The following is a 12,925-nucleotide window of genomic DNA, read 5'->3' on the forward strand; positions in this document are numbered from 1 at the left end:
CCACAGCCATTGGAAATGAAGACATAGCCAGACAGAAACACCTCTTACTAATTTATTTTTTAAATAATTATTTATTTTATTTTATTTATTATTATTTTTTAAAGAGATTTTTGCTATAGGGTGTTTGCGCTCGCCAGAGAGACAGAGACAGAGAGACAGAAAGTGAGAAATCACTCTCCAGGAGGGATGGCCATGCCCAATCCCTTCTCAATTCTCCTCTCAGGATCTCGAGCACACATGCATACATGCCTGGCATGAATTTTAAGCCACCAGGTCCAGAACTTGAACTATGGTCAACTACATGGGAGTCTAGTGACATAACCAGTACACCATTTGCTGGCCCCTTGAAGTAGTTTTAAGTACTAATTCCTAACATTTCTATGAGTATGGGAAGACTGCTGTGGATTTGTGTTAATGAGTGGAGAAACCACTTCTCACACATCACGAAAACAAAGGTAAGTATTTTCTTCACAGGACCTCAGAGAGTATCTCTTCTGTGCTACGGGACTGAAGTGGAAGGCTAGAATATTATTATACCGGGGAGGATGTTATTATGATGTGTTTTCTCTCGAGTTTTTATTTGATAGCTAAAGTAAAACGTAAAATCCAGGAGCGCTCTAAATTAGAAGTGCCCTTAAGGGAATTATTTGGGCATATCTCCTAACACATGAAAAAATACATAATTTATATATGGACCATAAGTACTTTGGAAAGGCCAGGCTGAAAAAGAACTATGTGAAAGAGAACACAGGAAAAGGTAGAGTGGAAACAAGAACAGCTATATAAAGCATCAACTTTCCACATGGAAAGTTCAGATTGTCTGATTATGCCCTCAACTCAACGTTGAGCTAAGAAATGTATCTGATGGAGGGTGAGCTGCCCGCATTCTGTCTGTAAGTGCGTGAGACAGATGCTCGATCTAAAGGGTATACTCAGAAAGACGCTGGCCCAGTGAGAAGTGCTGACAGGGAGGAACAGAGGATGTCCTCAGGAAACAATAAACACAGCTCTAGACGCGTCTCGTAAGCAGTGAGCGCCACTTGGTTTTCCCACTCTCCCTATCTGCACCCTCTTACTCAAAAACATACTTGCTTTACAACATATGCTTGTACCTATCAAATGTGACTCAATGCCCAGGGCGGACGGACTCGCTTCTCTCTTCAAGAATGTTCTTATTATTGGTGAGTGTTCTATAAGACAAAAATCCTCAGATTTCCTTTTCGTTGGGTTCATTCACAACTATTTATTTATTCATACTCTCAAGTGCTTAGTGCCGAGTAATGAGTAGTTGGTGCTTCTACTGGCTGAATAATTCTTTTTTTCTTTTTTTTTTTTTTTTGTAATTAAAGTACAAGTTTATTTTGGTGCAAAAAGTTTTGAAATTATTTGTAAGTTTTTTTTAATTTTTTTCTTATTTACATTTCATCATTATAGAGCTTCATGAGATGGTTTTTCAACATATGCATGTAATACACACACTCAAATAAAATACCTTCATATTTGCTAGTATTAAAATGTTAACATCTAGGAGGCCAGATGATGGTGTAGTGATAAAACATGATACTCTGAGAGGCTGACCCACAAGATGGTTCCCGGTTCATGCCCCCAAACATCTCTGAGTAGAGCAGGCATCTGTGTGCCCGGGATCCAGGGCCAGTTGAAGCTGGCAGTGGATCACAATGTCAACACCCCATTGAGGTTGCTGCCTTCCTTTTCTCTATCTCGCTCATGGAAAATATAAATAAACAAACTTAAAATTGTATAAAAGGTAAAAATGTATTCATCTGACAGTCTGTCATTTATAACTCCTGAAAACTGATACACAATTTTAAAACTGGGTATTTTTTGGGGGGAGAGTGGTTAGATTTTTGTTTTCTGTGTTTTTTTTTTTTTTCCCTTCATTGTTTGGCCTTTGAAAAAAAATTATCCTTAAATGTTCATCATAAACACAAACATCTCATTATCTAATATCAGGTGCATCATGGTTGCATTCTCATGTAAAGTTAAATCCATTTCTTTTAAACTAAGTATGGCTTTTATCACCAATATGAACGAGACAACATTCTCTTACCCTGGTGTGAGTACGGATGTGCATCTTCAGCCCATCATTTTTACTGAAGCCTTTTTCACAGTAGGGACATTGATAGGGACGCTCACCTACAAATAAAGGAAGACTCCGTGTTAGAAAAAGTGACATGGCGAGCAAGCCCTGTGCTGTCCCTCCTCATACACGCAAGTCCTGGGACCCTCTTCTGCCCTGCGCTACTTCAAGGAGCTCCAGGCCCAGTGGCCAGATGGAGCTATGGGCTGTGCAGGAGACCATGGGCCTGCTGCCTGCCCCTCCTGTGGGCCCACAGCACGTCCACCATTCAGGAATAACACCTGCCCCCAGGAGGCTTGCCACTTGGGCCCAACTTCATTTTAAGAATTTGTTAAAAATACTTTACATTAATCAATGTGTTTTATCACCATACTACTTATTACAGGGATCTTTATCTAATTGGTCCATTAGTACTTTGTTTGCCTGCTTTGAAAAATAAGTGGCATAATGTAAATAAATCTATCTTAGAGCTATTAGCTTCAAAATAGTTTCCTACAAATGGTATATGTTACACATAACCAACAATAGTTAAACTAAATAACAATGGAGTCATACTTTCTCATGTAACCAAGCACTTCTCACCTAGAGGTTATTATTTGAAAAATAGGTAAGATATTTTCTTTTTTTTCTTTTCTTTTTTTTTTTCTTTGGAGAGGTTTTTGCTATAGGGTGTGTGCGCTCGCCAGACAGACAGAGAGAGACAAAGACAGAAAGCGAGAAATCACCCCCCAGGGGAAATGGCCACGCCGCAATCCCTTCTTCTCCATTCTCCCCTTGGGATCTTGGGCACGCACGCACATGAGCCTGGCATGAGTTTAAGTCACTGGGTCCGGGACACGAACCACGGTCGACTACATGGGAGCCCAGAGACATAGCCATTACGCTAACTGCTGGTCCCTAGGTAAGACATTTTCTAAGACAAGCAAGCATATACATATTTTTAAAATTATCCTGTAAAATGACAAAATTATGACAACCTTTGCACTAGGTCAACCAAGTTGGTTTCTTGACCTTATAAAAGTTGTGATTATAGGAAGTTGGGACTTTTTATACCAGCAGAACACAGGCTTACTAACATCTAGGAAAGAAGAATCTTGTTTTAACCAAACATTAATTACATGAACTTATCTTAATTTTGGATCTCTGCTGAACTGCCATCTCTAGACACACCTATGTCCACCAGGCCTGGCTCAAAGGGGAAAGACAGAAGTTTTACATTTGCCAAAGGCAGATCTTTTATCAATATTTAAATCAGGGCCACTGGTGCCTTGTATCCTGCCTTATAAGTACACTGTTAAATGAAAGAGTAAACACAATTGTGATTTTGAGCTAATGTCCATTCTAAATAAGTATAGAGTTTGATAAAAGAGCATGCTTAGATTCCTCCTGAGATTAAATTTTGTGAAGGGGAAAGTAAGAAATCACCCCCCTCAGGGGGTTGGCCACACTGCAATTCCTTCTCCTCCTCTCTCCTCCTGGAATCTTGGTCATTCACGCACATTTGCCCAGCATGAGTTTTACGCCACCAGGTCCAGTACTCGAACCACATTCAGCTCTGTGGAACTCTAACAATGTAACTGCTATGCCATCAACTAACCCCGTCTGTTTATTTCTTTAAATTATGTTCTGTCACTAAATAACATTAAAATCCACGGTGTTTTCCTTGAATATATCAAGGAACAAACAGAAACATGATGGTTAACTATCAAAGGTTGATTTTTACATTGTTTTTAAAAGGTGCCACAGAGTGGGGACTCCATGAAGCTAATTTGTTTATTCAAAACATAGATCATTTTAGAGCATATACCATCTTCTAGTTACTATCCTAGGCTTTGGGGATGCAGTTGCAGATAGATTCACAAAATCACTGTCTCTTCAATTCTATTAGTGTAATGAGAAACCCAAGAAAAAGTTAGAGAAATACATAAGATAATTTCAGATGCTGGTAAATTATATGGAAAAAAATAAAACAAAGAAATAGGCTTAAGAAAGATCTATGGGGTGGGAAAGCAGGCCAGTGAAGGATTTGGTTAGTCATTAGGAAAGACAAAAGAAAGGAATGAAGGCAGTCCTTAGTGCCAACTTAACATTAAACATTATCGAAGTCGCTTTTTATAGCTCTTTATTTTTGAACTAGAAGTATTTTAGCTTACAGGGCTTGAAATTAGTGTCTCAAATTCTTAGTTCTGGCACACCTGAGATGGATATAGGTTGAAAGTATTTGAATTGTGTGTGTGTGAGGGGGAGTTGTTTAGGAAAGGACTCCCCAGAATTAGTCATGGTCCTACAAAAGCAGCTAATGGTAAAGAGAGGAGCTTCTGGTTGAAGCATGGTGCACCTTACCCAAGGATGGCTAAGCCCCAAACAAGTTATCGCTAGTTTCAGTGAATCTTTTGATTTCAATCTTAACTTCTTCAATAGTTTGAAAGTCTTTCAGGAATAGGTTGTTTAATTTCCATGTTTTTATGTATTTTCGAGGGCTCTTTCTGTAGCTTATCTCAAGTTTAGTTCGGTTGTGGTCAGAGAAGATACCAGATTTAGTTTCTATACTTTGAAATTTATATAGGCTTCTTCTATGACCTATTATGTGGTCAGTCTTTGAAAACATTCTATGTGGAAAGGAAGAGAAAAGTTTAGTCTGTAGTTGCTCTTGACCAGTTTTCTTAAGATGATATCTCCAAAGGCTCAGAGATCAAATTTTTATATATCACTACCAAACACACTGAATGAATAGGTTCAGTAATAATGATCATGATAAACTCTGAAGACTAATAAATGCACAAAATGGCTAAGATGATAAATTACATATATTACATATATATTTCACCATAATTTTTAAGGATTATTTATTTAACTTTATTTATTCATTCATTTATTTTTAATTAGACCAGACAGACAGAGAGAGAGAGAGAGAAAGTGAGAAAGCAAGCCAGCAGGTCCAGGATTCAAACCACAGTTGGCCATGTGGGAGTGTTCAGCACCTTAACCACCACACCATCCCTTGATCCCCTTTCACTATAATTTTTAAGAAGTAGATACACTGCCAACTGCCAATGTGAGCCTGTACTGTAAATGATTTTATAAACAAGCAGGAAAGCTTAATATGTAATTCAAATATACAAGTTTGAAGATACTTAGATTAAAATAAAATTAGACTCTTTTATAAAGCATTTTAATAATTTTCACTTCTATTTTGTCATTTAATATATTTCAAAAAGGCTATGTATACTCCAGAGAACTCCCATAATTCTTTCTAAAGATAAAAAGATGTACACACAGAGAAAAAAAAAGATATTTAAAATGGAATAAAATCAAGCTCATTAATTTTAAATGACTCCAGATTAAGTAACGTTTAAATAATTAAAAGAAATAACATTTAAAGATTTTGGATCTGTAGTTTAAATTTTTATTTTGAATAACCCGTTTGGAGATGGCAACACTTTCACATGGAAAAGCAAACATCCAAAGTGTATTTTCATGACAAATTCTCTGAGCTGGTTCCACATGATTGAACTTTATATGTATTATATGGGAATTCTTCTAGAAGAACTTTACATTTGTTTTTCACAAATATCAAGGGACTGATTTCTTTTCCTTTTGTGAACTAAGGATATTTTTCAAAACAGCAAATTGAATCATTCTCAATGAAAATTAAACCCAAAAACTATAATTGTGAAAGCACCACCCATCACTTTTCCAAGTCCACCATTCCAATCCCTTCAACTCATGGCACATCTAATAAATTGGAAGTACACCGCAGAGAGAGGTGAAATGCTACACTGACAAATGGGAGAAGCTCAAGTTCACTCTTGGCACCTTTCTGTGAATTGAAATACTTCTTTTTTCCCTGCAATGAAAAGAGCCATGAAACCTCACTGAACCCAACTTTGTTACTCTTGGAGTTCTCCCATTAATCAAACCCTTAGGAATCTCACTTGATCTGAAGAAGTTAAACCTGAGGACAACACTTAAGAAAGAAAGACAACAAAAACCTGAACTTGACATTTACACCTTGAATATTTACTGCAATATTCCACTTCTAAAAGTCTAAAGAGTCTACAATTGTATGTCAGCAGGCAATAAAAGTAGAAATCAAGTAAGGGGACTGTCACTTCTCACAACTAATACCACCTGAATCAGAACAAATTGAGGCTTTATTTTAAATGCTAGGTTCAACCGAGCTACAAAAATGTAAAGGATGAAACTTTTTCCTTGAGAAATTTTTTTTTTGAGAGAGATTTTTGTTATAGGGTGTATGTGTACACCATAGAGAGAGAGAGGCAGAGAGACAAATAGTAAAAAAATCACACCCCCCCCAGGGGGGGATGGTCATGCCATAATCCCTTCTCCTTCATTCCCCTCTTGAGATCTTGGGCACACATGCACACACGCCTGCCATAAGTTTTAAGCCACCGAGTCTAGGACTTGAACAGCAATTGACCATGTGGGAGTCCAGTGAAAAAAACATTATGCCATCTGCGGGTCCCCTTTCCTTAAGAATTTTAAAGTTCAGTATCTCTCCTTCATTTTCAAAGAGGTGCCAAGTCAAGGAAGTTCAACAAGAAGGGACTAAAAGAAAGTCATGTGCTGCTCACTGACTCTAGTCTGTATTGATTAGGAGCCAGACTGACTGAAGGCAAAGCAAAAACGCAAGTCTTGTTGGTGCAAAAAGACGTATAGAATAGGAGATGTAGAACACACAAAGACAAATGTTAGTGAGAAATTGAAAAGTACGCTTAGCAAGGAAGAGGAGGTAAAGGTCCCCTCCTTCTCGGGATCCTCTGGCTTTGACCATATTTACATAACCCCATTATGTGACTTGCGGGAGGAAAGCAGGTCCTTTCATGAAGCCCCACAGTAAGTGCAAGCAGCAAAGGGGACTATTTCTCAAACCCTAGAGAGATCCAAACAGTCCTGCTGCTAGCAGTTTGAAAAGTTCTGTTTTTTTCTTAACAACTGTTTCCCAAGTGTTGCACACTGCTACAACAGGGACAATGTAAGATAAGAAATAGTGTCTTTAATTAACTGGTTGGTTTGTTGGTAAACAGTCAGACTTTGGTGGGAAGACCGTTAATCCTTTCACCTACGAGTTTTTAATTTTTAGGAATTTCTACCAGAAGTTTTATTTTATTTTACTTTATTTACTTATTTTTGTTTGTTATAGAGTGCATGAGCTAACCAGAGAGAGAGAGAAAGACAGAGAAAGTGAGAAATCATTCCCCTGGAAGGATGACCATGCCATGATCCCTTCTTCAGTCTCCTGTGGAGATTGGCTAGTCTGAGCAAACATGCCTCTACAGAGGCATGCAGAAACACACTTCCTTGATCTTCATTTGCATGGCTATCAAAGCATTTGCATATGAAAATACTAACTGCCTATTATTGTGTATACCCTAGAGCAGTATCAGGTTAAAGGAATACACATGTGTTTATCAAATTTTGCCCCAAAGAGATCAGAGAAATTACATGGCACCAGTTGTTTTTGCATCTTCAGATGATTTACATCCAATAGCAACTGGCTTTGCATTCTATTTCCTCCTCCCCCATTTTCTGCCCTTTAAAAGAATAAACCTGAGACTGGTTCCAGTCCTTAGTTTTTCATTAGAGAAGTCTGGCCCAACTGATCCATGCTTCGCTATATTTTCACATCTTTGTGTGTTTATTTTTACATTTATTTTTAATCCACAGTACCCTCCCCCAAAAAAATGTATTTTGTGGAGCAGGTCCCACCAGTCTCCCTTCAGGAATCTGGTCACACTTGCATATGCACCTGGAGTGTTTCTCAAGTCTGGGACTTGAACCACACTTTCAGCGATGTGAGATCCTGTTGCCTTAACCTACACACCACCAGCTGGCCCCAGAAATATTATTTAATCCAGTATTTATTAACTTGGTTTGTGAGCAGTGTTTGCGGAGTGATCAGGCAGTTGAATCTCATGTGCTTGCACACAGATGCATTTCCTGTGAGTACTGCAAGCAAGGATGAATCAGGAGGTATGTAACCATCACCCCTAGGGGGTGAATTTTCACTTTCTGCCTCTCTGCCTCTCTGGCAAGTGCATGCACCCTATAAAGAGAAGAGAAGAGAAGAGAAGAGAAGAGAAGAGAAGAGAAGAGAAGAGAAGAGAATCCCAGTATATCAAAAACTGAAGCCAAGATAAAAATACAAGTTATTTTTAAATTACGGTATATTTTGAACAATCCATCTTGTCAGAGTCTCCGTGACTATATTATTAGCTCGTTTGATGATTGTTCATAACACTATATTCCAGGACAGTGTCACTCTATCACTCTTCCTTCTGTGTCCCTCATTCCAACCTATGACAAATCTTGATATAAGCACTATAATGTGTGAATTAAAAACTAAGATACTTTGATATTCTTAAAACAAAAAAGATAATCACGCTTCCAATAAAAGCCTAAGTGAATGTCTCTGTTTTTTGTTTTGTTTTGTTTTGTTTGTTTTTTAAAGAGGTTTTTGCTATAGGGCATGTGCACTCTTCAGAAAGACAGAGAGAGACAGAAAGTGAGAAATCACCTCCCAGGGGGGATGGCCACACCACTGCAATCCCTTCTCCTCCATTCTCTTCTTGGGATCTTGGGCACACACGCACACGTGCCCAGCATAAATGTAAGCCATTGGGTCCGGGTCTCAAACCACAGTCGACTACATGGGAGTCCAGCAATGTAGCCATTATGCTATCTGCTGGTCCCTTTTTAAAGAATTATTTTACTTAGCTTCATTTATTAATTTACTTTAGTAAAAAATTTTGATCAGAGAGAGAGAGAGAGAAAGTGAGAAAGCAAGACACCAGGTCTGGGACTGGACGGCCATGTGGTAATACAATGCCCTTAACCACCAAGCCAACTGCCTGCCCAGGTCTCTCTCATTGTTAGGTATGCTTGTCCCTAACCTCCAATCAACTGAACAAGAGCTTAGCACAGAAAAAAAGAAGAGGAAGAAATGGTATGTTCTGTTGATGAGGTTGTTGAGCAGAAGTTATCAAGTATTGAATAACACTAAACAAAACCACAGAGTTCAAGACTTTACCTATGAGTAAAGAAATTCCAATTAAACAGTTTCTTGGGGGAAAGCCTGAAACTTGGAGTATGGTGCTGAGGAAAGTATTGATTTCTATGCAGATTCTACATTCAATAATGTTATATGTAGGAGGACATTTCATTTGGCCTAATACCACTAATGAACCCCTTAGAAAATAAATTCCCTCTTGGCCTAAGAAGGTCCTTTAATTCTTATAAAAATGTGAAACACATGTTTAAATTTTCTTTAGTCCTTTGAACTAATTTGTTCACTTACTCTTTTTGTTTACTAACAGTTGTCATTACTGTCCTATAGTTATTGGGTCGTCAGAAAAGTCAGGACTTATTTTTCTATGCAAACGTGCATCATGATTTTTCTGACAACCCATGACTTTAAATTATTTCTAGCTGTTTTTATAAAACTGAACAACCATTGTAAAAAGAATAAAGTCACTTCTTTAGAAAAAGAACAGTGGCTAAAATCTAAGTGTGATCCAATACTGATTCTTTCTTTCTAAGCTGATCACAGGTACTTACCCAAACAATTAAATATTTCTTTAGAGAGTGATTTATTAGCACGGTCAGAAACAGTATGCGAGCAAGCTTAGGCCAGAAGGGTCAACAGAGCTACTATCCACGAACACGGAAGCTTGGCTGGGACTGTAGGCAAGTAATTAACCTTTGGCCTAGAGCTTTAAAACCCAGAAAGCAGTTCCTAGAATTTCTTTCATAATTTATGAACAACTGCTGGAATTCATGTCACAGTCAGTGGATTTCCTTGCTGAATTAACACAGTTCTCACTGACCCTAAAAAGCTATAAACCACCAGAATGAGCTCTACGATTTCAGCTGACCCACAAAGTGCCATCTCTGTCATTCTAACAGAGAAAACCGGATGATGAATTACAGAGCTGCCTGCCAGGCACAGAGGAAACATCCACCTTCATGGACGATGACGGTAACACACCGAGTACACTCTCACTGGGCTCAGACTAGCCCTATCTGACAGCAACCCCACGTCTGCATTCCACAGAGGAGCTCTATTCCACTGCTAGCATTCATGAGCAGGTAACCATGAGGGCACTGGAAACAGAAGGTCAAGCAGGGTATCGAGAGAACATGAACACGTCTGATTAAACAGAGGTTGAAATACAAAAACAAGGCCAGCCAGCGGAGTGGTGCTTAAAGCAGCTGGATACCACATGGCCAACTACAAGGTTTGAATCCTGGACCCAGTGGCTTGAAAAAAAAGTGCCAGGCTTGTGTACACCTGTGCATCAAATCCAGAAAGGAGGAAGAAGTGGAGAAGGGTAATTATGCATGATCATTCCCCCTGAGGAGGTGGCGGGGTGCTTTCTCACTTTCCCTTTCTCTCTATCTCTCTCTGGCAAGCATATACACCCTCCAGGAAAAAAAAAAAAAAAAAAAAAAACTTGTTCTAAGAAAATGCATACATATGAAGGAAGCTGCCTTTCATGCTACAGAACACAATTCCGTAGCATGAGTTGGGAAATGTTGGAAGATTCCAACTGGCTAACTTTTTTTAAAAAGAATTATTTATTCAACTATTTTTTTAATTTATTACTATTACTTTTAACTTACTCTTGGGCACATGCATTCATCTGAGTCATGGTACGTGGCCCTATGGCACAACACTTAAAAATAAAATCTACTTGATTGGGATGTTCTTTTCTGGGCTGGAATCTATGTTTCAATGTATTTGAACACTACAAGTCCCTACCTTTTAGAAATATACTATGCCAAACATAATTCACTTACATTGCAAGGTCTCAAGGCATTCCTACACACTTTTAGTTCTGATATACAGATAAAATACACTTTCCCTATTTCCCCATTTGCCCTCCTCTCATACACAAATTACATGCAAACTGACACAGAATCTGCAGAGCAAACTGGAAGTTTTATTTTCAGTGTGGCACAAAGACATCTTCCACAATGACTGATGTGGAATGAAAGAACACTTGGCCTTACCCCACCAACTCCACACAGCCCCAAATACAAAGAAGAGAGAGATGCCCGATGACTCTGAGGACCAGGCCAGCAGACAGCAGGGGCTGGGCCACACTTCACAACTCGCTCTGTTTTCTCTTCCCAGTGATTTGCTTCTTCCTTACAATCACTGCACAGCATGAGCAAGAACCGTAAGTGCCCTTACCAAGTAGTAGGTAGAGAGAGCTGCTGCTGGTTTCCTTGTGTTTGGCTCTAATTTTTGCTGCTCTCTGCTTCTGCAATACATATTGAACTTCATCCTGAAAGCCTCACTTTCTCTAGACAACTCCTAAGCAAGAAGATCTCCCTTGTGTTCTTCAGAACATGCATTATCCCACAGCTATCACCTAAAATACTCGATCTGATCCTGCTTATGCATTTCATTTCGAAGTAGTTAAGAGGCTACTCTGAGACAACAGAAACTAAGTTTTGGTGTTAGCCAGGAAATTGTCGTAGTGACATTCTGCTCCACAGTTGTGCCTTCTTCCAACTCTACCTAATAGTGACAGTACTGATTGTCTGACCTGCTTAAATTACGCTAATTGCTGGGGATACAATGGTAAAGAAAGCCAATGGTACATAGCCATCAGCTATATAATCCAGCTCCATAGTTCACAGAATGGTACATAGCCATCAGCTATATAATCCAGGTCCATATTTTACAATATAAATACATTCTAGCTCTGAAAAATGTCATATTTTAAAACTACTGTAAAAACCATGTGACTATTAAAATTAATAGTATTCTTTAAGTCTTTTTTAAGTACTTATCTACATGATAGATAAAATCCAGTCAAGTTTCTTTTCAGAATATTAGTTGTTCTTTCACCTTTGACTAGGGAATAGCCTTCCTTCATTGGAGAAACTGTACAGAAAGTAGTAAGAAACGAAGGGAATCTCTTAGGAAACAATCCATGCCAATACAGTCATATCACTCATGCATCTGATAAGATCCTACAACATTCAAGCATCATTCCCAGGATTGTTAAAGATTTTTAAAATTTGGCCAGCGGTCACGCGTGCTTGCCAGACAGATACAGACAGAGAGAGGGAGAAGGAGCATGCCTGCCTGTGGGGAAGGTCACGCAGCAATCCCTTCTCTATTTCCCTACCCTGTCAGGATGTTCAGGCGTGCATGCACATGTGCCTCCCATGTTTCTCAGCCTCTGAGTCTGAGACTTGGATCGCAGGTCAACCATGTGGGTTCCAGCTGCCTTAACCACTAGGCCACAAAGGTGGCCTAGATTTTTTTTTTTTTTTTAAATTTAAAAAGGCCACTACTAATATGAGTTAGATTTGGGACTGTAAGAACCCCTTAGTCTTTTGTAAAAAGAGAAACTGTTAATTCCTGTTCTATCCATTAGAATCATGCATAAGGCAAAGTATTGGTATAGCACAATCAAACTAAAAATTTACTTCCACTTTAGACCTTTTTTTGAGAGATTTTTGCTATAGGCACATATGCTCACTGGAGAGACAGAGAGAGACAGAAAGCTAGAACTCATTCCCAGGGGGGATGGTCATCCCACAATCCCTTCTCCTCCAATTCTCCTCTCAGGATTTAGGCACTACACACACGCACCCAGTGTGAATTTGAAGCCACTGGGTCCAGGACTCGAACCACTGTTGACCATGTAGGAGTCCAGCGAAGTACTATTACACCATCTGCTGGCCCCCCACTTTAGATATTTTACTTGGTTTGGGAAGATACATTTAGATAAATTCTTCTAGATTAAGAAAGTGAACTTTACTCACTTTAAAAAAATTATTATT

At 38.8% G+C, this 12,925-nt stretch overlaps 1 protein-coding gene across 3 annotated transcripts in view; it reads right to left on the reverse strand.

Moving 5' to 3' along the window:
- The window catches only part of PRDM5 (PR/SET domain 5), a 150,826-nt gene that overhangs the window by 34,561 nt on the left and 103,340 nt on the right, over positions 1 to 12,925 (reverse strand). For all 3 annotated transcript variants that reach the window (XM_006153109.3, XM_006153108.3, XM_006153110.3), the window contains one exon: positions 2,072 to 2,157. In XM_006153109.3, coding sequence (XP_006153171.1) covers positions 2,072 to 2,157 — 86 coding nt within the window. The remainder of the gene's footprint in view (positions 1 to 2,071; positions 2,158 to 12,925) is intronic.

This window comes from Tupaia chinensis, unplaced genomic scaffold (assembly GCF_000334495.1).
Source record: "Tupaia chinensis unplaced genomic scaffold, TupChi_1.0 Scaffold000362_1, whole genome shotgun sequence".
NCBI classification, from domain to species: domain Eukaryota; kingdom Metazoa; phylum Chordata; class Mammalia; order Scandentia; family Tupaiidae; genus Tupaia; species Tupaia belangeri.